Below are 25619 nucleotides of genomic sequence, written 5' to 3'. Positions count from 1 at the left end.
GCCCTATGCACCATTGGGGTGCGGATAAGGGCTTTATTATTATTATATTAAACATTTTTTATTAATGAAAAAAATCCTTATTTAGTATGAAATCAAATTTTATTGGCTATACCCGTAATTTACTAGAGGTTTAAAATCAAAATAAACGTGTGCTAATATTGTTAACAGATTGGCTCTGAATAATTTTTTTAATCGTTGTAATATCCATATTTGGCTCTAAGGCTAATACTAGGCTTTACAAGAGAGTCTTTACTGAAGACGAAATAATTTATTTTCTAATAATTTGTATTTTTCTAATTCATTTGCAGATTTTCAAATGGCCCAAGCAAACCCAAGACGTGATTTTGAGTTCATTTTTCTGGGGTTACATGATAATGCAGATTCCGTCCGGTCAACTGGCTCAGAAGTATGGAGCCAAGAGTTTGCTGGTAGTGGCAATGATGGTTAATGGAATCGTGTCGCTGTTTACACCCTTAGCAGTAACCATGGTGAGAAAAATTTAAAAATGTTTCGTCTATTGAAAAATTATTGGGTCGTTGGCAGAGGTGGCTAGTGACTGTGATTGCCGGCAGTGATATCAATTAAGAAATAGTAATAAAGTCTATACAATAGATCTGCCTCATATTTTATTTTTTCATCGCTGTATTTTTTGCCTTCGGAAATGCCTAAAACAGTATGTAGTACAGTTAACCCCCGTATTACGTTGAGATCGGTACTGAATTATCGGAGGGAACATTATACGGGGTCAATGTTTTCAATTGTATTTTTACATTCAAACCAGCGGAAATCACTCAAATAAGTAATTTTTAACTTGAAATATATTTTAAAAATGTAAACCTCCTATACGGGGGATTAGCAGTACCTATATATGACGCTATAAAATCGATTACTTTTACTATATAAGATCAAGTTATTTTAATAACTAAATTAAATTGTTAAATTAATTTAGTTCCGAGACTAATTTAACTACATAACTAGATGATTCTCTACATGATTAAATTTATTTTAAAAAAATTTTTTTTTGGCCCATGTATATATATATATATATATATATATGATAAACATAGGTTTTGTATATGTATTTAAGATATGTTTTATCTTTATTTTTTTAATATTTGACAATGACAATTAAGTCTATCGGTATTAATTAAGTCTCTATCTAGCCCGTTTCAAAAAATGATATTTTTGTTGTATATTTTCATATCATTAATAGAAATGATTTTTCATTTTTTTTTTACTAAATTCATGAATTTCAGGGGGGTTGGAAAGTAGCCTGCGCTTGCCGAATGCTTCAAGGAATAACACAGTCCTGTTTCTTCCCCTGTATCAACACTCTTGCAGCAAGGTGGATACCCAGTCATGAGAGGAGTAGACTCACCAACATTCTATTTGCAGGTAAGGGTCAAAATAAAATGTCACAATATTTTATCGTTTCGCAAACAAAAAAGATTTTCTGTTAAAATATTATCTAGCCAAATATATACCTGCATGTACGTAAAAGTATTGATTAATCAGTTTATATTGGATATTGGACTGAATACATACACAAACAAATCGTAGTCGTCCAGGAGAAAGTGACCAACTACCAAAACGTAAAAAGTTCAGGAAAGCCATTTAAGTCACTTTTGCTTGGCAAGAAAATAAACATCAATGCAATTTGTCATTTTCACCAAGTCGATATATTATACTTCCATGTTCCAAGGGCAATATTAAGCTAGTAAGATATCAATTGGTCAATTATCACGTTTTTGTAAAACAATGCTCTTGGTTACTTTCTCCTGTATGACTACGAAATTAGACAAATTGTATTTTATGTATATATTTTTTTAATTTTGTGTGAAAACTTGACCGCACCTTTTATTCTTAATACTTGTAAGTTCGTTGGTTGTCAAGTTGGCAAGCCTGCGCGGTGCGCTGTCATAATTTGTGGGTGCAATGTGCACTGAAGTTTTCAGACAAGATTTTCAGTACATATACTACTTTGAATAATTTTTAAAATATTCTAATGATTCAATGTGTGTCAACAACGCGAATGATATCTTTATAATTCAATCGATGTTTGAAGATATTTTTTAATTTTTTATTTCATTTATGACACATATTATTAAAATAAAGCTTTCATATCATAATTTAATAATGTTTATATACTGACTCCTGCCTTTAGGTACACCGTTTGGGACCATCGTCGGAATGCCTCTATCCAGCATGCTTGCATCGACTACCTACGGATGGCCTTGCATATTTTACACTATTGGGACAATCGGAGTTCTGACCGGGATTCTGTGGTTGATTTGTGGAGCAAGTACACCCGCTGACCATAAGACCATCTCCGAAGAAGAAAAGTACTTTATAGAGAAGTCTCTAGGACATACGGATGAAATGAAGGTAGGATGAAGTCTTTTCACTTAAAACTGATCTGATTCTCATGTAACACCGAGTTCGTTAATTTTTTTGAAGTTATTTTTCATTGATGAATTCGGCAGTCACTTTGTGGTAATGATAATAATGTATCCGATTTGAATTTAAGTTTCACTTTGTAAATACCACTAATTCTTCAAATCTATTATGACATATTCCCTCTTCAACGTCCAAAAGAAACAACTCTGAAATTTAGATTTAGGTTCACATTCATCATATCAGCCCGTTGAGGTCCACTGCTGGACAAAGGCCTCCCTCTTCCGCCTCCACTCCTCCCGATCCTGCGCCGTCCCCATCCACTGTCTTCCAGCAAACTATCTGATGTTGTCCACCCATCTCATCGGTGGACGTCAGGTTAGGACTAGGACGGTCAGGGACGGTTGAGTTAGGACTTAAGTTCACATACGGTGTTTAAAAATTATGCGGAATGCATCGAAACACGCGTCATAATAGATTTTTAGAAAATGTGGTATTTACTTTGTAAAACTTTAATTAAAAAGGTTTTTTTTATTTAAGTAGATTCTTTATTCGTTTGTATGATAACGTTTAAGTTAATATCACATCTATCCGATGCAGTGCCCTACGCATTATCAAGAGAATATAAAGGACTAAAAGAAAACAAACTGAACAAAATATAAAACATAAAACACACATATTTTCATTAGTTGATTTGGCAATGTGGCAATATCTATCCATTTTTAATAAAAGTTTTACTTGGTAAATACCAACATTTCTAAAAATCTATTGTGACACGCATTTCGATGCATTCTGCATCATTTTGTTTTACGGTTTTAAACGTGTCTCAACTTGATATGAAACATGTTTCATTCTTCCCTTTTTATGAAAAAATATGGAAGTCTGAGCGTCCCAGGACTTATGACCTGGCATGTATTATATATATACTAGTGGATACTGACATATCGCTCACTCCTTTCAAGAACGTCATAAATCAAAAATCGTCAATTTAAAGTTGTGCATGTTTTCGGAATGCCCAAAAAATGTACTATATCCCAGTAAAAGAGGCATGTTTTTAACTTAATATTTACACGCTACAGGGCAGAAAGTGTTGTTTATGCATTTTGAAGAAAAGGTATTTTTTAAAATTTTTTTAAATTTACTAAATATTTTTCAAATGGAGAAAAAATCTTCAGGTTTTCCTAAAAAGATCTGTTGCACAGTAAAAAGTTCAATAAGTGGGTTGATATTTCTTTTTAATACATTGTATTATATTTTTAAACTTTAAAAACGTTCTCCTGAAAAATCAAGTATTTTGATTTATGACGTTCTTGAAAGGAGTGAGCGATATTAGTATTAGTAAACATATTAATAGAACTCCATACTTGAATACTAAAATACTAAAATGATGTGCAAACTCACTTGTGAAAATATTTGCACTGTCTACTCGTATTTAGATGTCAACGCGTGGAAAATTGTGAAAACCGATTGCATGGCTGTGACGTCAGCAGTTTGGATCGTTGAGAATTTCCACTTCCTATTCAGTGGTGTTATGATGATCTTATCAGCGGTGTTTATATTTGATAAACAATATGACATTATTATTTATAAACGATGGTAAAATTATGTAGAAGACGCTAAAAATACAAAGCTTGTTTGATAACTGGATACAAAAGATTTACTTATATTCTTATGCACTTCATAATTAATGCACTTCATTGAACTAGTATTTTTTTTACAAAAGTTTCTAAATATATATTTACTACGTTTCTTTGTCTGAACGTCATTTATAAAAATCTAAATAAAAATACCTTCAAATCATTTTAATATGAATTAATAATGTAAAATCATAGGAAAAGTAATCTATCAGCTCCAAAATTTAAGCTTATTTCATCGTAATGCCCAGTTGGGTAATTTATTTATATTTATTCATCATATTCATCATATTCTGATATTTTTTCAAGGTATTTTTTTTTGTGATTTTAAATGAAAAGCAATCATACCGTCCTCCATTTCTATAATACCTCTGGATTTTTTCAGTTTTTGGTACAACTGGTTTTCAGGTATTAAAGTACAAAATATTGAAAAAATGTAATATATTTACTTCAATATTTCAAAACTAGATATTAATTTAATATTTTAAAAACAAATATAAGATTCCAAATTTATTGAATTTATTCTTTTTATTACGGAAATTAAAAGCGTATTTTCTTACAAATATTCGTGATAAACGGTTAGTGCCATTAATTAAATTATATGAGTGACAACTTTAATTCTAAACATCAGAAGGAGAAAAATGTTTCCCTATCCATATTTTTATTTTTCATGCTTCACTTTCACTGCTTTTCGCCTGAAAGGATTCCTATAAATGTTTACGTCTTGCTCAATTTTTGATCAGTTACACAGGACTCCTATGCAAAGTTCTTAATTAATTTTTATTTTATTTTAGGTACCAAAAACGCCATGGAAGAGTATCGCTACGTCGCTACCGGTTTGGGCTATGTTGGTTGCCCACGTGGGAGGTAATTGGGGATTTATCACACTTCTTGTAGAAATACCGAGTTACCAAAAAATGGCTCTTGGGATTGATATGAAAAAGGTACAATTAATTTTTCTATTTAAAATAATGTTAAACTAACATAGTTTCCCTCCATAGTCTAATGGCTAAGGCGTTTAACGATCATTCTTGAGGTCACGAGTTTAATCACCAAGGAGGTCAACATTTATTGAAGTAACATTTTAATATAATATTTATCTCCTGGACTGATCTGCCCTCCTGGAGCGCAGGTCTAATCGCCTTGCTTTCATATGATTAGATAAGCGATTAAGATAACACCATGTTGAAATAACGAAGTGCCCTATGCACCATTGCGTGCTAATAAAAGAGGGAGAGAGAAAGTGTAATAATTTGATTATGTTACGTCAGCTATTTTTTGGAAATTAATCTATCAAAATTATATTCTAAGAGTGTAGGTAAGTTTTACACTCTTGACGAATTTAAATTTTTGTTTAAAAACTGGTCGAGATACTACTACTACTACTACCATCACGCCGTTTCCCCGTAGGGGTAGGCAGAGAGGATGGAACGCCACACTCTTCTGTCCCGACATACACTCCTCGCCTCCTTCACATCCATACATCTAGTCATACATGCCCTCCGATTACGCAGACTTTTGACACCGCCAGATTTTAGGTTCTGATTGATCTGATCGTAATAATTATTAAATTATAATAAGATTTGTATTGATGTTAAAACAAAACTAGTTTATTTGTGCTTCAAATACCAATTAAATCTTTATTATGTTCACTTTTGATTTAAACAACATCTTAGTTAGTACCTGTGAATATACTTTTTACTACTATTAGTATTGTAAGCCATTTTAGCTATATTTTCATAGTTTGAGGTCGGGATCCAAACATGTATTATCTTAGCTTTCTGGACTTATACTAGCACTGAAATGATCTCACCTATAAATGTATACTTAATTGATAAAATAATTTACAACATATTGAGTGTATTCAATACATACTAATATAATTGACAATGCATACTAATATAATTGACAATACATACTAATATAATTGTATCCAATACATACTAATATAATTGACCTCACATACTAATATAAGAGTTTCTGCTTAGTAAAAAGCTTCTTTACATCTCACCAATAGATGTCTCTAGTGAAGTTCTAGTGATTCAAGAACAAGGTTTCTAAATTGGTTCATATATATAGAACTTCCAAGAATTTGAGTAGTGTGGTTGTCAATAATGGGTAGAATTGGTGAATATTATACGTGTGTAAAGTGATCACTTAAACTAGCCTATGACGGTCGTCAGCCCCGTAAATGCCCATTCTTCCATATTCTTCTTCATCTTTGATGAGATGTCAAAAAAATATATGAAAATAACTCCTGTATTTGGAGATAATCCAGATTTTGTGAACAAGTATTTGGACACACTCAAAATGTTGTTAACAACTAAGTTAGTACCTGTGGAGATACTTTTTACTACTATTATTATTGTAATTAGCCATTTTAGCTATATTTTCATAGTTTGAGGTTAGGATCCAAACATGTATTTACATAGCTTTTTGGACTTATGTTAGCACTGAAGTATAAGTCCAGAAATAATCTTAACTATTTATGTATACTTAATTGAAAAAATAATGCTGTAAGACAAGAAGACTCAATGGATTATTGTTAAAATTTTATATTATTCATGTGGGGTATATTTTTTCCAGAGCGGCTTATTATCTGCATTACCCTACGCTGCCATGTGGTTGGGAAGTATTCTCCTCAGTTTTGTGTCAGATTTTATAGTTAATAATGGATATTGCACCAAAACCACTGCAAGAAAAACATTCAACTCAATCGGTAAGTGAAAATAATAAATTTATAATTAGCTTTAATGTCCCTCAATTGATACTGTTGGTTATTAAAAACAAACTGCACACACATTTTTATTGAACGCGTTTATACGAAATTTATATTATAAAGTTACATCGAAATAAAAAAATTAAAAAAATCGTTTATTGAATACTTTTTTTAGGTACATGGTTGCCAGCGATAACCATCGTCATCCTTTCATACATTCCTCCCGGTCATGAAGTCCTGTCTGTTGTGTTTATTATCCTTACTGTTGGGATTAATTCTGGACTAAATATGGGATACATGGTATGTAATAAATCTTATTTTTCATTATCTGTTCTATATATTATTTTTTCTTATTTTGATTCATCTATGTCTCTAATGTGCATGATTTTAATTTTGACAAAGAAGAACAAAATTTTCACCAAGCAACAAAGTCAAAATACATACTGGAAAAACAACACTTTAAAATTACAAATAAATAAAACACTTGTTTTATATAACTTGAGTATTATATTATGTTGACTAGTTTCTAAAGATACAGATGCTCCCATTTACGGTTTTTTAATATAATCTGTGGATGGAAAATGAAATTTTATATTCAAAACCATAGGAAGCTTCAGTGGCTTTGGAACTAGTTGTAATAGAATAATATTTAAGTGGTAAAAACAAGTGTTTTATTTATAATTTAATTGTGTCTTACTACAGAGCGAAAGCCGAAATAATAATAAAAAACAACAGTTGCATTTTGGTAGATCTGTATATGAGCAATTCTCTTTCTCTCTCTTGCCCTGAATTCTCTGGTCTAGTTATCGGTGGGCGATCTCCACCCATTTGGAATGGTAGCTGTTTTTCAGGCAAAACATATATGCCACGATATGTTAAAAAGTACATTCTACTTTCAATTTGTGATTCGGTTGATTCCTTTAATAATAAACACAAGAAAAACATGGTACTTTTATTTGATTTAAATATCATACAAAACTCAATATCAAATAAATTTATTTACAGATGTTGGCAATTGACATGGCACCAAATTTTGCCGGTACTATAGTTGGAATCACAAATTGCGTTGCCAATGCTATAGGAATTCTAGCACCCATCACAGTTGGCTATATTGTAACTGACGAGGTTTGTACCTTTTTACTGATTATTTTTTCGTAACTTATAACACAAATAATATTTAATAATTACTGATTTAGAAATCTGACTTGAAATTGCTGAAATTCTTTACTGCAATGTTATAAGGTTTTAATTATAAACGAGACTAAATTATATTTATATTTTCTTGTTGAATCGCAAGTGTTTGCCAATAATTTGGAAACTTTATTTGAAAACTTTATTTCGTGTCATTGCATTGAATGAATCCTTTATTGAAAATTTTATTTAGAATCGTTCTTGTGACTGTAACAATAGAATATTTGTTACAATTAGTGTAGGAGTAGGCAAATAGCTGGCAGCAGACTCCAAATGTATTGTAATTTCTACGTGGTCGTAATAAATAAATATCAAAATTAATTAAAAATCATATAAAAATCGAGTTCATCTGTAATTACAGTAAAAATTATAAATATAATTTAAAGGTACTCTCAATAACAAAAAAATGTTCCCAGTTATTTAAAAAAGTGTTTTGTATAAAACTCAGGGGAAGATTCAAGGCATATTTATTTCATTTAATATTTTTACAAATAAAAGTGTGGTTTTAAGTCGGGATATGATTCGATTAAGTCGATTTTCATCATGATTGTGATTTATAAATTTAATTTTCAGACTGATCCAACTCAATGGAGGCTGGTGTTCTTCATTACATCCGGTGTGTACTTCCTGTCTAATCTCTTCTTCGTCATATTTGGATCAAGTACGACACAGCCCTGGAATGAGCCTGATACGAGTGGCGACGTTGGTAAGGCAAATTTGTTTTAATTTTCTTCTTGATTAAAAGTAAAATACATATTACCGAAATCAAGTGAATTCGTTTCATTTTAAGACATTTTCAACTCACGTATAAAACATTGATGATTAATTTTTATCATAATATCCAACCAAGGATTCTTATTTTTTATTTCCAAAGTAAATTTCCATAAATTTCGCAATTCTTAATACCATACCAACCATACGTAGGTATATCAACATTTCAGAGAAAATATCTTGGTAATTTTTAATAAAAGTTACATTTTTAACCTTTGTTTAATTAATTAAAATTGAAAGATTAAAAAAAATTAAACAAAGGAATTTTGAAATTCATATTGTTTGTTATGCATTTAAGTAGATTTTTTTTTATTTGGGGTATGATGTCAATTGGTGTCGAATATAACTTTTGTTTTTTTTTAAAATTATTTTTTAAAAAGTTTTTGTTGATAAATACAATATTGATATGGTTATTGTATTTTTTATACTCCCTGTAATTAAAATTCATTAAAAATTTAATAAAAAAAAATTCTTTTCAGAAATGATGACAAAACTGGAAATGATTCATAAACTTGAAAAGGAAACTGCACTAATTCGAAAAGAGGAAAAGCGCTGAACAAAATTGGATTTAAGAGTTTATTTTCGAATTGATTGCAGTGAAAAAAAGGGAAAATATCAGAAAAAGGTGGTTTTAACGCCTTGACAAATAATTCTGATTAATGGTGGACAAAATCTCAAATAATAGAAAATAGAATTTTACGATAATTCACATGTTCAATTTTGTGACAAAAAGAATCACAATATTAAGTACTCGCATTATTTATAAGTATTTTATTTTTAAAGATTTAAACGATAAGTTTTAATTTTCATTAATTTATTTAAATATGGCCATATTCAAAATTCTCATTGAATTGAGATACAGTTAACTTGTATAATTAAACTAGATATCGTACAAAAAAAGCATTATGGGCATTAAATAATAGTAACTTTGTAAGGTTTTCATTTTACGCGAATGACATTTATAACTGCTATAATATCAGTAAAAAAAAAGTATTTTAGGGAAGAAAAATGTGTGTGATTATGTAAATGATAAGACTGGTATAAAATATCCTATGTATTATGGTGTACGAAGTACATTTTAATTAAGATAAAGTAATGTTATGAAAAGAAAAAAAAACAAACGCAAAAGAGAGTCGACTACTGTTAGAAATTTGTAAATATGTATATTAAATAACTAGTGATTTTAATTATTTTTTAGGCTTTTTTTAAGGTTAACGGTGAATCGAAGATCAAAATAATCTATTTTTTTATAGGAAAAATAATATTAGTCAAACTTCCAATAATGATTAAAGAAAACACTTCGTTTTTTACCACTTGAGTTTTATTATAGACAACATGTTTCAGAAGTTAAACTTCCATCATTCAGGTCTGTATAATAACAATACAATGTCTGTATAATATAATAGTTACTATACAGACCTGAATGATGGAAGTTTAACTTCTGAAACATGTAGTCTATAATAAAACTCAAGTGGTAAAAAACGAAGTGTTTTCTTTAATCATTGTAACATGTCTTACCACAAAGTTAATGCCGAAACAATAAATAAAACTTCCAATAGTCTAAGAATGCTGGTTTTGCGATAAAGTAACTAGAAAACGGTATTTATTAATAAATCAATATTTAGTGAAAAGTGAAACTCCGAAGTGAATAAGTTTCACATTGTATTATTACTGATAAGGTTTCGTTTAAGGATTTGCCATTTATTTTCAACGCATAATGTTAAATATTCCTTATTTATTTTAATATATTATTCCCACTGTATAACAAAGATGAAAAATAAAAGAAAACATTTTGAAAATCTGAAAAACTGTTTTTATTTAATTTAAACCTTTCAATGGTATGTGTATAAGATATAAATTTTGCATAAAATTAATGTAATTTTTGTATTTTTATATTTGAAATATATAAAAAAAAACTATTAAGTAAAAACCTCTTCAATGACTTGAAATAAACGAACACCCTCAGAGATTTAAATGGTATAAAAATTATACTTGTTTTGTGAATTTAAATTATTTATATTATTTTTTGACATCTCATCAAAGATGAAGAAGAATATGGAAGTCTGGGCATTTACGGGGCTTACGACCGTCATAGGCTGGTTTAAGTGATCACTTTACACACGTGTAACATTCACCAATTCTACCCATTATTGACAACCATAGATGTCAATATTTAATTTTACATCTCACCAATAGATGTCTTTAGTGAAGTTCTAGTGATTCAAGAACAAGGTTTCTAAATTGGTTCATATATATAGAGCTTCCAAGAATTTGAGTAGTGTGGTTGTCAATAATGGGTAGAATTGGTGAATGTTACACGTGTGTAAAGTGATCACTTAAACCAGCCTATGACGGTCGTAAGCCCCGTAAATGCCCAGACTTCCATATTCTTCTTCATCTTTGATGAGATGTCAAAAAATAATATGAAAATACTCCTGTAATTGGAGATAATCCAGATTTTGTGAACAAGTATTTGGACACACTCAAAATGTTGTAATTAAATTATTTAAGTTAATATATATCTACAAATAATCATTTTTAAAACTTTATCCGCACTGGGTTTTCCTGTGTCGAGGGCACGTTTAAGAATACTCCTTTGCTTAATTATTTGTATATCGTGATTTAGCAATAATGGATGAAATCACCACCTACACACCTCTATTTTCTAATTATTCATAGCTCTTTGATAAAAAAGTTACATTATTAAATTAATTTATGGATAATGGGAGTATATTATAGAGTCCCATTAAAAAACCAATAGTTTCTTTGCCAAAGCTGTTAATAATTTATTTGAATTTATGTTTCTACGTTCCTGATTTTTTGGTGTTCAATGAATATTTTCATTAAGGGTTATTTTATTACATTTTGCATATTTATAATTAAAATTTTACTTAGTAAACACCACTAATTTTTACTGAAGAAATAGTGATATTTACTAAGTAAAATTTTAATTAAAAATGAATAGGTTTTACCACAAAGTGACTGCCAAATCAATAAATGAAAACATTTTGCATACTTTACAGTCTATCATTTCCGAACTAAATTTTCTATCTCTTTCTAGAAATAATGCCAAATTTGGCATGGTAACTCATTATAACCCATTTTTTACTTCTCACAGTGAGATCACAGAGTATGTATAGAAAATGTTTAAACAAGACTAAATAACATCCACAACTACTTATTGTATATCATTTTGCTGTGACAATACGTGTTATCTAATGAGATAACTAAAATTTTCCACTACAATTTTTATAAAGATACAGGCAAAATACATACGAGTAAACTAATGAAGCGTCTGTGCAACGATTAATGCTGCTGTAAATATGCACTTTATTTAGGAATTTCAATCATTTCCTCAAAAGTGTTTAATACCCAACAGATTTTTTAACCATATGAGATTTATGAAACGGAATGTACGAATACTATAAACATTTACAGACTATACAATAGAAAAATAAATAAACTAATTGCCTCGCACCCCATAAAAACATGTATTCCCCAGTTATATTTAAAAAAAAGTGTATGGTATAACATGATGCTATCATCAACAAAAAAATGATAAAAAAATCCATATCCTAGCGCAAGAGCTCAGTCCCTTTTTTGGAGACGCTCAGTGAAATTAAAATTTACAACCAAAGATTGTAGTAAGTGAAAATGTATGGAAATTGTATTTCATTAAAAAAATTGTAACTTTAATATATACAACTACGCTTTATATATATACAATTACGCTTTAGACTGTATTTAAAATAAATATTGATATCTAGTTTCACGTAATAAAAATAATTTAAATCGTTTAATAACCATTTAAATAATTTTTTTGAGTCTAGGTACGAATAATAATTTTGCAAAATATGGAATACTTGTAATTTTTTTTTGTTTTTTTATGATTCTGTATGTAGTGCTCGAATCTGGGTCCATAAAGATGTTAGTATATATACATAACTTCTGCACTGTGGAATCAGTTTAATATTGTACAATTTATTATACCTACTTGTTCAGTCGTCATTATTTAGTGTCAAAAAATGGAAAAATTTGACTGAGAAGCTGTTCGTTTATTATTATATATGTAGCTTTTATAAGCTTCGTTTAATAACATTTTAGCATCTGATTCTTATAAAGATTGAGAAATGTGAGAATAATATGTGTTGGATTAGCATAAAATTATAATGCTCGTACCGTTCATACAATATTTAGTATAACTTGGTTTATTATGTGAGTAATTGTGTATCATGTGATTTTGTTTCGTGACAGTAGTTTCGTTCATTGCTTTGGACAAGTAAAAGTCAATCTAAAATTTAAAAAATACAAATAAACATAAAAGATATAATAAAATGACGGATGTCATTGAAAAATCAGAAGCTTTTGTTATTGACAAAAAAGGTGAGTAATTTTAACGATTTTTAATTGTAAATTTTGTGGTATCATGTTTGAATGAGAAATAATTTCGTAAATTTTATTAACTTGTATGAAAGTAAATAGTTACTCTCTTTTAACTGTTTATTTGATCCTTTTTCCTTTGCATTTTTGTTTTCATCAATTGACAGTCAAATTTATATGTCGTGGGTATACTGGCAAAAAACGTTTACTCTAAATTCCCTGTTATTTAAAGCTTTTAGCTTGAATAAAGTACTAGCTATTAAGCTAAAGGTTGAACTTTATTTTGAAACTACAAATATATGACATTTTAAACTACTAAATGTATTTCTCCAGTTTATAGAACGTTGAAAACTTTATAATATACATCATGAAGTCAAAATTGCATGTGTTCGAGTTAACGTTTCTTGCCAGAACATCCGCGATATATGACGATATTTGATATAATTATTATTATTTGTTCAGTACACTGCATGAAACTGTATGAATGTTATTTTTCGTTCATACTTGTGCACAAGCACTATATGCCCTCTAATTTTTAACAGCTGTATAAAAATCAAACTTTGACCAATGTCATTAGTCTGCGCATAGTCGGTTAGGAGAAATTGCTTCTTGTTTAAGCCTTACAATGCACATTTATTTTGTACAAGACGATTAAAAGTAAATAATAAATTGACAATTAAATTATATTGTCACTACTTATACGAATATAAACATATTTATATATATATATATATATATATATATATAAATGTATATATATATATATATATATATATATATATATATATATATATATATATATATATATATAAATATATACAAATTTATATATATATATAAATAAATATATATATATATATATATATATATATATATATATATATATATATATATATATATATATATATATATATATATATATATATATAAACGCACTTAAAATATTGTGAATAAAAAATAACAGGTCAAAATAGTTTAAAAGTTTAAAAAAAAAAGTCCTTTTGTGATATTTTCAAGTCTTTCCTAGTGTAAAATAATTCGTGAGGATGTAACATACGTTTCATGAAGGTATCTACTGATTGTTTTTACCACAGATATGGCACAAATATAATTTCAGATATTTGAGTAGTGTGGTTGTCAATCATAGGTATAATGGTGAATGTTTCAAATGTGTAAAGTGATAAATTAAACCAGCCTTTGATAAGTCGTAATCAAAGACGTTAATAAACCTTTGTTGTGATATCAGATAAATATAATAGTTGTACCTTACACACATGAAAATGCTATTTCTACGGAATTCACGTTAAACTGAAATGATTTATAATATTTTTCAGGATGGGGTGTGAGACATGTTCAGGCTCTGCTAATATTCACCAGTTTTACGGTGGCTTATTTTATCAGAACTAGCATGAGTGTTGCAGTTATAGCGATGACAGACCTTTCTACTAAAGGGAGTATTAAAGTAAGTGACTGAAAACAATTTAAACGGCTCGATATAGACTGAAAGATAATAATTTTATTAAAATTAAACACTTGAACATACCACTTTATCGTAATTACTTGAATATACGATAAAATGGTTTATTCAAGTGTTTAATTTTAATAAATAATCATGTCATTCCACAAAGTTAATGCCGAATCAATAAATAATATGAAAGATAATAAACTGCATTATATCGGTAGTGTAATGGCAAAGGGGTATATCTGCAATTTTTTTATTTTCTAAGTTTAATCCACAAAATGTCTAAAATAGTTTATTCCATAATCTGGCAATAAAATATAGCTATAGTTGCAATGCTTATTTAGTTTTATTGAGGTATGTACATATAAAAATACATAATACAAATGATTTATTTAATTTCACAAGTTTGTTTTTGCTCTCCTGTAAAATTTGACGTGAGACAGATATTCCCCTTTGCCTTTACACTACCGATATGTGATGCTTAAAAGGTAGCATTTCAAGAAAATAAAGCTATGTTAATTAACCAAATTTATTATTTTTATCATTTTCGAGATATTCATTTACTGAAAATGTTTTTGAATTTTAATAATATTTATAACTCGCCCCTGAAAATTCTCATTGCCGTTTAAAGCATAATTACAAGGATTAACAGCATATTCAATTTATAATTCTTTTAAAAAAGAATGATTGTGAATGGTAAATAATAAATGAGTTAGTTTGACCCCTAAAATTAATACAACGGATACAAAATAATACAATACGTACAATGAATTCAATATCTTATATCAATCAAGATTTGTCACAAAGTTCATTATTAGTCTTATTCTTCTTGTCCGTCACCGTAGTGTAATAGTCAGCACACTCAGCTACCGTACTGGAGGTCCCGGGTTCAATTCCCAGGGGGGATCAAATAAATATAAGTGATTTTTTTCACTCAATATTTATTCAATATTACCCTGAAGCAGACGGCTGATCACCTTGCCTTCATGTGTTACAAGATAACAATGCCCTATGCACCACTGGGTGCGGATAAGGGTTAGAAGATTCTTCTTGTCATATTTTCTACATAAGACACCACTAAATCTGATAGATCTTTAGGCCCTATTCATATTATTAATAAGCCTTATCAATTTTACCATTTCCATGTTATTTCTCATATTACTTATCCATTTCAGGTGTAGGTAGGTACTTTAGAGATTCATCAGTGGTCTACAGGTCTTGCCATTACTTGCCATTATTTTATATTTCATTGATTGCAGGTATTCGATTGGCCGAAACAAACACAAGACTACATCCTCAGTTCGTTTTACTTCGGCTATATGCTGATGCAAATACCGGGAGGTCGGTTGGCGTATATTTATGGAGGGAAAATTATGATAGCTATTTCGCTAACATTGAATGGGTGTTTATCTTTCATCCTGCCTAAAGCGGCTGAATTTGTAAGTCAAATTGGTATTGATGTTTTACAAATACAAAGAGTATTTTGACTCTAGAAGATAATCAAGAGAGTCAGATTTTAAACACGCTCACTCACTCACCCACACACACACCCACACACACACACACACACAATGTGTTGTATAATAAATACAACACATTGAGTGTATGTGTGTGTGTTAATAAACAATATATAAATAAACAATGTGTTGCTTTATAATTAAAGGTACCTAGGTATTTTATTACATATATTTTTATTTTTTTATTTTTTTTTATTTTTTATTATTATTATTTTTTTACGTGCTACCTCACTAAGAGAGCAGATTGCTCGTGTTTAGAGAGGGAGTTCGCTTACACTTATATAAACATAAAAGTTGAATGCAGTCTTTTCTACAAACAAAGAATAGATACTGCCTATGTGCCTTTATATATACAACTTAAAATATGTTTTCTTCCTCAAGAAATCTTTTTTACTTTCATTATTTCTTTCTGTTCGTTTAATGATAATATTTTACTTATAAACTTTATAAATCATATTTTTAAAGTGTCTTACAAGAAATATCTTTTGCTTTTAATATTACATTCTGTACGTATAATAAAAATTCAACAATTGCACAACAGTGCGAAACGCTATACATTTTGTTTTTTAGTGGGGCTGGAAGGCAGTATGCGCGTGCAGGATAATGCATGGACTAACCCAAGGATGCATGGTACCCTCTATGCACACCCTCATTGGAAAATGGGCGCCACTATCGGAGAGAAATCGCATCGGTAACTTTGTTTACACAGGTAAAAAATTGTAATGAATAAAAGACTATTCTCATAGTCCATTTGTTTTAATAAAAAAATTTAAGATAATAAAAAAATATTAGTAATTCAATTTACCCAGCAGAAATCTACTATTGAAATAAATTAAGACTATTCAATGTTATGTTCATTGTAAAAATATACCAGTAATCTTAGAATAATGTAACCAATATATCGTAGTCGTACAGGAGAAAGTGACCAACTAACAAAACGTAAAAAATTCTGGAGGGCCATTGAAGTCACTTGGCAAGAAGATACATATCAGTGCATTTGGTCATTTTTAACAAATCAATATATTTTACTTTCAAGTTTAAAATCGCTTGGGGATTTTTTCTGGGTAATATTAAGTAATAGTTTAAATCACATTTTTTATTTATTTTTATTTATTGACTTGGCGTTTAATTTGTAGAACTCCATTTAAATTTATGTATTAATTTTAAATCAAACACAGATTTTTTGAGTCTACTAAGTTGTATTTTATTAACAAAAAACACATAAAAAATTATATTGTGACAATTGTTTCGCCTTGTTAGGGCATTATCAAACGAATGTGAAGATCAAATGGACTACGGTCCTTATGTAGCTATACAATTCTAAGTGACAGTTTAAACACGTGCAGCAGTAATTTATGTAGGGTACATACCTACATCCCCCATTAGCTACTGTTGTCTCCCATAAATTACTGCTGCACGTGTTTAAACTGTCACTTAGAATTGTATAGCTACAAAAGGACCGTAGTCCATTTGATCTTCACATTCGTTTGATAATGCCCTAACAAGGCGAAACAATTGTCACAATAATTTTTTTTATCTGTTTTTTGTTAATAAAATACAACTTAGTAGACTCAAAAAATCTGTGTTTGATTTAAAATTAATACATAAAGTTTAAATCACAAATAAATATTTGTGATTTTTCACTGTAATATTTATTCAATATTACCCTGAACTGGTTCCAGAAGCGGAGGGCTGATCCCCTTTCCTTCATGTGTAAACGATCAAGATAACACTGCGTTATATGTCGCAGTGCCCTATGCACCATTGGGGTACGGATAAGGGTTTTATTTATTATGTTTTTTTTATAATATTAAGCTTGTAAAATATCAAACAGTCAATATTCACGTTTTTTTAAAAAATGCACTTGGTCACTTTCTCCTGAATGACTACGATGTATAAATATAGTAACCAATAAATATATGTAGTAAATATATATCAGTAAATATATTATATATCACCAGTCTGATGATGTCGGTTACGACGAAACCCGGTTGCTGGTCAAATAAAATTCATGTGGAAACAGTTACATGGTTGTTATTTTATTCTACATATAACAATGAAAAGTAGCCTTTTTTCAAAATATTTATGTTTATAAAGGTAATTATTTAAAGGAAATCGGGTTTCGTACTTTCCTGTGTATTCAAATAATTGATCGAAAATGCAATTCACTTCAGTAAAGAAATATTTGATTTGGAAGAACTTTAATGTATTTTTTTAAACATTTAAAAATTATTTTTATTGTTTATTATATCAGACAATGGATTAGCCCTACTGATGATAAATCAATGTATTTAGTATTATGTGTATCTCAACTTGAGATGTGCCATCTATCGTTTTTATACGAAAGATAATGAATATCTATGCATTCCAAGGCTTATGGACCTAGGCATTTTGCTGACACAAGTTATCACTTTATTCACTTGTGTAAAGTTAACCATTCTGTCCAATATTGAACGTCCATATAGAATTTCTTTTAAGGTGAATAAGTTTATGCATTCTTGTTGGATTCTTAGCTTTATTTTAAATTGAATTTTGATTGATGATGCCCTTAACCAAAACAATAGATTCTTCGTCTGAAGTTGAGACAAATTTTATAAACACTTAAATATGGTAAATGTGGTGAACAAAAAAACAGGGAACGCAAGTTTTTAACCTTAAAATAATTACTTTTTATTAACCTTCGATCCTCATTAATAACCCACTCTAAATCAGATTCTTATATATATTTTTTTGACATCTCATTAAAGATGAAGAAGCATATGGAAGTCTGGGCATTTAATATGCAATAATGCACTGCATTTAAAATTTAATATGCATATCAAATAATATGAAAATAAATCCTGTAATTGGAGATAATCCAGATTTTGTGAACAAGTATTTGGACACACTCAAAATGTTGTAAATCAGATTCTGTTCTGAATTTAAATCAGATTAAAAATATGTTATGAAACATGTGTTTTTTTAATAAGACAATATTTGTGGTGGTCCTCACTAAAACGTTACTTTTCCATTATAAATGATTTAAAGTAATCAAGAATTTTAGCTTTTAAAATTATTACGTTTTGGTGCGATTCAATGATTTCATATTGGTTTGACACATCGCTCACTCCTTTCAAGAACGTCATAAATAAAAAATCGACAATTTTCAGTTATGCACGTTTTCGGAATGCCCAGAAAATTTACTATATCCCAGCAAAAGTGGCATATTTTTAACTTAATATTTACCCGCTATAGGGCAGAAAGTGTTGTTTTTGCATTTTGAAGAAAAGGTATTGTTTAATTATTTTTTTAAACATACTAAATATTTTTCAAATGGCGAAAAAACCTTCAGGTTTTACCTAAAAAGATCTGTTGCACAGTAAAAAGATCAATAAGTGGCTTGATATTTATTTTTAATACATTGTATTATATTTTAAAACTTTAAAAACGCTCTCCTGAAAAATGAAGTTTTTTGATTTATGACGTTCTTGAAAGGAGTGAGCGACATGTTTGGTCACGTTTTGTAGCAACTTTAATTAAGATTTCGATAGAATACAGTAAACAAAACAGATTTGTAATTAAAGGATTTTATGTGCAATATTGGAAATGTAACTTTTTGGTAAGGACCTTCACATTTGTTGTTAATAAGAAAATGAACTAACTATATCAGGAATTTGTATATTTTCTTTCAAGGGTATATATTCGGGACCATATTTGCGATGTTAGCATCGGGAAAGTTGGCAGCCACTGGTTTTGGTTGGCCATTAATATTTTACGCCGGAGGGACTTTAAGTCTAACTGTTGCCGTCTTTTGGATACTCTTGGGAGCTGAGTCTCCAGCCACCCATACTTCTATCTCGTCAGAGGAAAGACGGTATATAGAGACATCTCTTGATCAAAACGGAAAAGAAAAGGTAATTATTAATTTAATGCAGTGAAATATGCAGTTATTTTTTACTGTTTATATTTTAAATATTTTTTTGTTTTTTGGATAAATAATTGTGTTTTTATTTTAAACATAAATATTTCAATTTTATACTATTTTCGTGAGGTTAATCGGCTCATTATTTAATAAAGGTATCAAATTATGATAGAGAGGGTTCGATCCCTTAAACTTTTACTCAGTCCGCGACACTCACCATGGAACTACAACCCGACAATACATTTAAAAAAATAAAGATTTTAAAGATCTATCGGAATTAGTGGTGTCTTATTTAAAAAATATGACAAGACGAATACGACCAATGAATGATCTATGCAACAAATTTTGATTGATATAAAGTATTGAATTCATTGTATCAATTCTATTGTATTCATTGTATTGTTTTTTAGAGATCAACCTTACCATTTTTTACTTACTACACATATTTACTATCATTTTTACAAAAGATATTTAGTCGGAATATGTTTTGAATCCTTGTGCATAAAAGACAAGGAGAATTTTCTTACGCAACTAATAAATATTATAAAAAATATAATTTCATAAACAAATCCTCGAGAATTTATAAAATAATCAATTAATTACAATGTTTTTTATTATATTATTTATTGATTCGGCATTAACTTTGTGGAATGACATGTTGATTATTTTATTAAAATGAAACACTTGAATAATCTACTTTATCGAGTTTTATTTTTATTTACGACTAGTTTTGAAAACGACAATTGTTTTCATCTTCTGGTACAAATTAAAACTGATTATTAATTAATTATTAATTATTGTTTTAATTTGTACCAGAAGATGAAAACAATTGTCCTTTTCGAAACTATTCGTAAATAAAAATAAAACTCGATAAAGTGGATTATTCAAGTGTTTAATTTTAATTAAATAACAAAATTTTTTGTTTTTGTTTTTCATTAAGCCAAAAAAGACACCATGGAAGGCAATGTTCACATCTGTTCCTCTTGGAGCACTTTTAATAACGCATGTCGGAGCTGTTTGGGGTTCCATGTTGATGCTTACAGAGACTCCGAGTTTCTTGAAGATGGCTCTTGGTATAAATGTCGAAAATGTAAGTATCTATTTTTTATACCAGAAAAGTATATCTTGGGACCTAATATTTCAGTAACCTGCGCAATCTTCTTCAGTTGATTGGTTTTAAGTAATTTTTTACAGGTTTTGTGCAAATCATCACATGTTTGTAGAACTATCCTAAAAGCGTATGAAAGCTTCGATAGTGAGTTCTCTTAATCATTCATATTTTTTAAAATGCTAGATTCTACATATTTTAAAAACTGTTTATTTAAATGAGTAACTTTCTTTACAATAAAATCAGTGACATAATACAATACACGAGTAAAAACGAAGAGAAAAAATAAGTATACCAGATACCACTCCGAAGATGCTTTTTAAATGAAAACTTTCAGTAGGTAGTTTAAAAATAAAAAAATGTATATTTTGCACAACAAATTTTAAGAATATGTATCATTAATATTAGGGGGTTGAATTAGTTCTCGCCGTTTATAAAAATCTAATATTTCTCTGTGATTTAAATTGATTCCTTTCGTTTTTTTGTTTTCCTGTCCCCCGCTGCCTCGAACACCCCCGTGGCACTTTCAACCGCCTCAAACCGCCTCAAAATTAAGGCTATGGGCCTTGTTCATCGGCAGGGAAACTGGGTCCCGTATGCTCTGAAGGAGAGAGATATGGAAAAGCGATTTTGCATGTGTGATTCACTCTTGCAACGGCATCACAGAAATGGTTTTTTGCATCGCGTCATCACCAGCGATGAGAAGTGGATCTTCTTCGTCATCTGCCAGCCAGGTCGGCCACTCCCTGCTGAAGCCAGCATTGCAAAACGCAACATTCACGGCTCAAAAACGATGCTTTGCATTTGGTGGGATCAGCAAGGAGTAATTTTTTTCGAGCTTCTCAAAGCAGGCCAAACAGTCACAGCAGAGGTTTACAAGCAGCAAATGATCAAACTGAAAACAGCAATTGAAGAAAAACGTCCAGAATACGCAGCCAGGCACGAGTTGATTCTCATTCTGCACGACAACGCGCGCCCGCATGTTGCCAAAGTGGTAAAAGAACAGATAAACTCCTTCGGCTGGAAGGTTCTGTCACACCCGCCCTACTCCCCTGACGTCGCACCATCCGATTATCATCTGTTTCGGTCCATGCAGCATGGATTATCGGGAGAAATTTTCAAAAGTTATCGAGAAGTCGAGTTATGGGTTGAAAATTGGATTGCCTCAAAAGACAAGGTTTTCTTTTATAGGGGAATACGACTTCTTCCTGAAAGATGGGCCAAAGTAGTCGAGAAAGAATGGCAATACTTTGAATAAATTCTTACTTTTAAAAAAATATATATTTTCAATTCAAAATACTACAAAAAACGGCGAGAATTAATTCAACCCCCTATTATAATGATTATGACATGCTTGTAGTAAGACAGTAATTGCTTAGTTGTAATTATCTAATTGACTGTTTTCAAATATGTTTATAAAAGTGAATAGATATTAAAAAAATTTAAAACTATTTTTATGTATCTAGGTGATTTTTCATTTTCCAGAGTGGCCTATTAACTGCCCTACCCTATAGCTGTTCACTTATTTGCACTATAGTTGCAAGTGCTCTAGCGGATAAAGCAATCAACAAAAACATTTGTTCATTAACTGCTGTGAGGAAAATTGCCAATACTGTTGGTAAGTGTTTAAAGTATCACAGTTCAACGAAAAATGCGTATTTTTTCCTTCAAATTCAACCCAATAATTAATGATTATTTCAGGTACATGGGGTGCTGCTCTAGGGATGATTCTTCTTACATTCATTTCACGGGGACAAGTCACACTTGGAATTATATTTATTATTTTCATAATATCGATGGATTCTATAAATAATTTAGGATTTATGGTGAGAAATAATTTTCAGCCACAGCGGACAAAAAATATTGGTGTATTTATTTTATTCCGTATTATAAAAACAGTATGAAAAAAAAATCAAGACATATATAAATCTAAAGTTCAGATAAATGCAACTTGATAATTTACAAAATAAAAGGCGTAAAAATTTTTTCATCGAATAGATGTAGATTATAATTAAAAAGAGGATTTTGTTATTGAATATTATGTGGAAAAAAAAAGATAAATGAACCAATAAATCTTCTGGTTAGAATTTACAAATTTTATACTAATTTAAACGCAGTTATTCAAAAAATAAATTAATCAAAATTATATAATCAAAATGTAATATTGTTTGAAAATCACTTCAAATATTTTATTATAACTTAATTATAATGTCTTGATAAAGAAACAGTTAGCTTTGAAACCTGTAGACATTATAATTGAGTTTTAATAAAATATTTAAGGTGATTTTAAAAGAAAGTAATATTTCAATTATAAAATGTATAAAAATAATTATAAAGTTAGTGCTTTAAATATAAATTATAATAAAAATTAAATTAAGCACTTTAAGTTCGTATGCATAAATTCTGTTAATATTTCATCAAATGACGAAAATTGCACACAGTAAAAAATTAGGCTGCTCCTTATTCCCTATATCCTAACCTCATTCAGTTAAAATCTGTTTAGGCTTTTGATTTTTAAAACATGAGTCTAGTTCAACGGTAGATTACTTTAAAAAAATTCATTTGGATTAGGGTTAGGGGAGAGGACGGCCCTAATATCTTAAGACTCTTTGAAATGGCAATTTTGTCACTGGGTCAAATATTAACGGGATTTGTGAATAGGGAAATAAACCACCAGAGAAAAACACATCAATATCTTTAAATGGCAGAAACATAAAATATAAGATGAAATTTGTCATGTATAATTCAAATTAACTCATTTTTCAGTTGAATCACATTGATCTCTCTCCGAATTTCGCTGGAATTCTCATTAGTTTTACAAACTTTTGTGCAGTCGGTTTTGGTAATTTTGCACCTATGACAGCTGGACTAATTCTCCGAGATTCGGTAAGTATGCGTATTTTACATATAATTTACAATTATTTAGAATAAAGTGATGTTTTACAAATATTTTCTAACTAAAAAAGGTTGTTACTATTAGAATAATAATTTCGATACTTGAAATTAACCATACAAGGCTAGTCCCCTAAATCCTTGGCTATTTTCAGGAACCAGGCTATTCCTGAAAATAGCCACAACGAAATAGTTTATTGTGAATTTACTTAAAGGAATGTATATATTTTTATTTGAAAACAAATAACTGGTAGAGTAATTATTTTTTTATTACAGACTGATATTACACGCTGGAGAATTGTATTTTTTATCGCTGCTGGAGTCTATTTCATAAGTAATTTAGTATTTATAATATTTGGAAGTGGAGAAAGGCAATACTGGGACTCCGAAGAGGATAATATAGATACGGGTATTCTATTTTTTTTTATACTCATACAAGATTGAATTTTCATGTTATTTAAAGTTATTTTTAAGTGGATAATAACAAAATTATAAATGAATAAAAGACAATTACAATATGCACACAAATTAACAAGTTACCAAAAATGCTAAATTACTTTGCTAGTAAGTGAAGCCATCATGCACTTAATTCAAAGATGACGAGAGGTATACTTACACAAAAAAGGCTATAGCTTCATGAGATTATCTAAATAAAATATATACACAAGTTCTTTGGTGTATTTTTAAACAAGTTAATGATAAAACTATTTTGATATATTCATTAGTTCATTCAAAATTTCTTATTTTACAGAGAAAGAGGTTCCGGCACCAACAAAGCCATTGATGGAAAATAAAAAAGATGAAGATGCTTAAAAATTCACTAAATGCACTATTTTAAAATGAAAATGAAATTTTGATATTTTATTATACGATGTATAAGCCAAATTAAAGTCTGTTGAAAAAACTTTTATTTTTATTTCCACCTTGACCAACTTACCTACCGAAATGTTTTAGATTTTATTTAGTTATTATACCAAAAAACTACTGTGAATGCAATTTTCTATTTATAATACTAACAATATTACTTTTTAAAGCAACTTGAATGATTCATATTCTTCTTTGTTACTTTATTTACCAATAAGATAATAAATAGCTTTAGTTTTACTGAAAAAATACACTATCTCTGACAACAGAGTACATATTGTGAATAGATGCGAATGATTTTGCTTAAAAACGAGTTTTGTAAAAACAAAGTAGGCCTTGGAGGTTCATATAAACTATTTAGAAATACAGTGCTGGATTCAGAGATACGGATATGATTCCGTGCGTGTTTTTCTTATTTTCATAAGAAAAACACGCACGGAATATATTCTTGATGTTTGTCTGCAAGTGAGATGTCAAAAAATAATATAAAGTTCACATTATTTTTAATATTTTATCTCAACAATGATGAAGAAGAATATGGAAGTCTGGCCATTTACGTGGCTTACGGCCGTCATAGGCTGGTTTGAGTGATGACTTTACACACGTGTAACATTTACCGATTCTACCCAAGATTGAAAAACATATTAATATTTTTTTTTATATGAATGATCCAATTACAAAACATTATTCTTGAATCATTAGAATGTCACTAGAGACATCTATTGGCAATATGAGGAAGCTTTGTTTAGAAGTCAAAAAATAATATGAAAAATAACTCCTGTAATT

The 25619-nt window shown here is 29.4% G+C and overlaps 2 protein-coding genes across 3 annotated transcripts in view; both read left to right on the top strand.

Moving 5' to 3' along the window:
- LOC148309587 (uncharacterized) overlaps nt 1-9830 on the top strand; it is a 61379-nt gene extending 51549 nt beyond the window's left edge. The window contains exons 17-25 of the mRNA XM_088259878.1: nt 309-488; nt 1257-1395; nt 2165-2385; nt 4823-4972; nt 6615-6747; nt 6923-7047; nt 7753-7872; nt 8512-8644; nt 9189-9830. Of these exons, the coding sequence (XP_088116004.1) occupies nt 309-488; nt 1257-1395; nt 2165-2385; nt 4823-4972; nt 6615-6747; nt 6923-7047; nt 7753-7872; nt 8512-8644; nt 9189-9265 (1278 nt within the window). The 3' untranslated portion in view covers nt 9266-9830. The remainder of the gene's footprint in view (nt 1-308; nt 489-1256; nt 1396-2164; nt 2386-4822; nt 4973-6614; nt 6748-6922; nt 7048-7752; nt 7873-8511; nt 8645-9188) is intronic.
- A 2853-nt stretch (nt 9831-12683) lies between these two features.
- LOC148309586 (putative inorganic phosphate cotransporter) lies at nt 12684-24873 on the top strand. Of its 2 annotated transcripts, XM_088259870.1 has the most exons (12): nt 13665-13746; nt 14054-14157; nt 14424-14551; nt 15811-15990; nt 16639-16777; nt 19741-19961; nt 20910-21059; nt 22563-22695; nt 22779-22903; nt 23844-23963; nt 24246-24378; nt 24721-24873. In XM_088259870.1, exons 3-12 carry the CDS (start codon nt 14498-14500, stop codon nt 24780-24782), a joined length of 1317 nt encoding a protein of 438 aa, XP_088115996.1. In that variant the 5' UTR covers nt 13665-13746; nt 14054-14157; nt 14424-14497; the 3' UTR covers nt 24783-24873. The 2 variants fall into 2 exon arrangements, with proteins under 2 accessions (XP_088115995.1, XP_088115996.1); XM_088259869.1 differs by lacking the exons at nt 13665-13746; nt 14054-14157 and adding an exon at nt 12684-13092.
- The last annotated feature ends 746 nt before the right edge of the window (nt 24874-25619 follow it).

The sequence above is a fragment of the Brachycentrus maculatus genome, unplaced genomic scaffold (assembly GCF_059751285.1).
Source record: "Brachycentrus maculatus isolate JH-2025_06_01 unplaced genomic scaffold, ASM5975128v1 h1tg000120l, whole genome shotgun sequence".
In the NCBI taxonomy this organism is placed as follows: Eukaryota; Metazoa; Arthropoda; class Insecta; order Trichoptera; family Brachycentridae; genus Brachycentrus; species Brachycentrus maculatus.
Note: the sequence above shows the minus strand (reverse complement) of the source record. Positions and strands in the feature narration are given on the sequence as shown.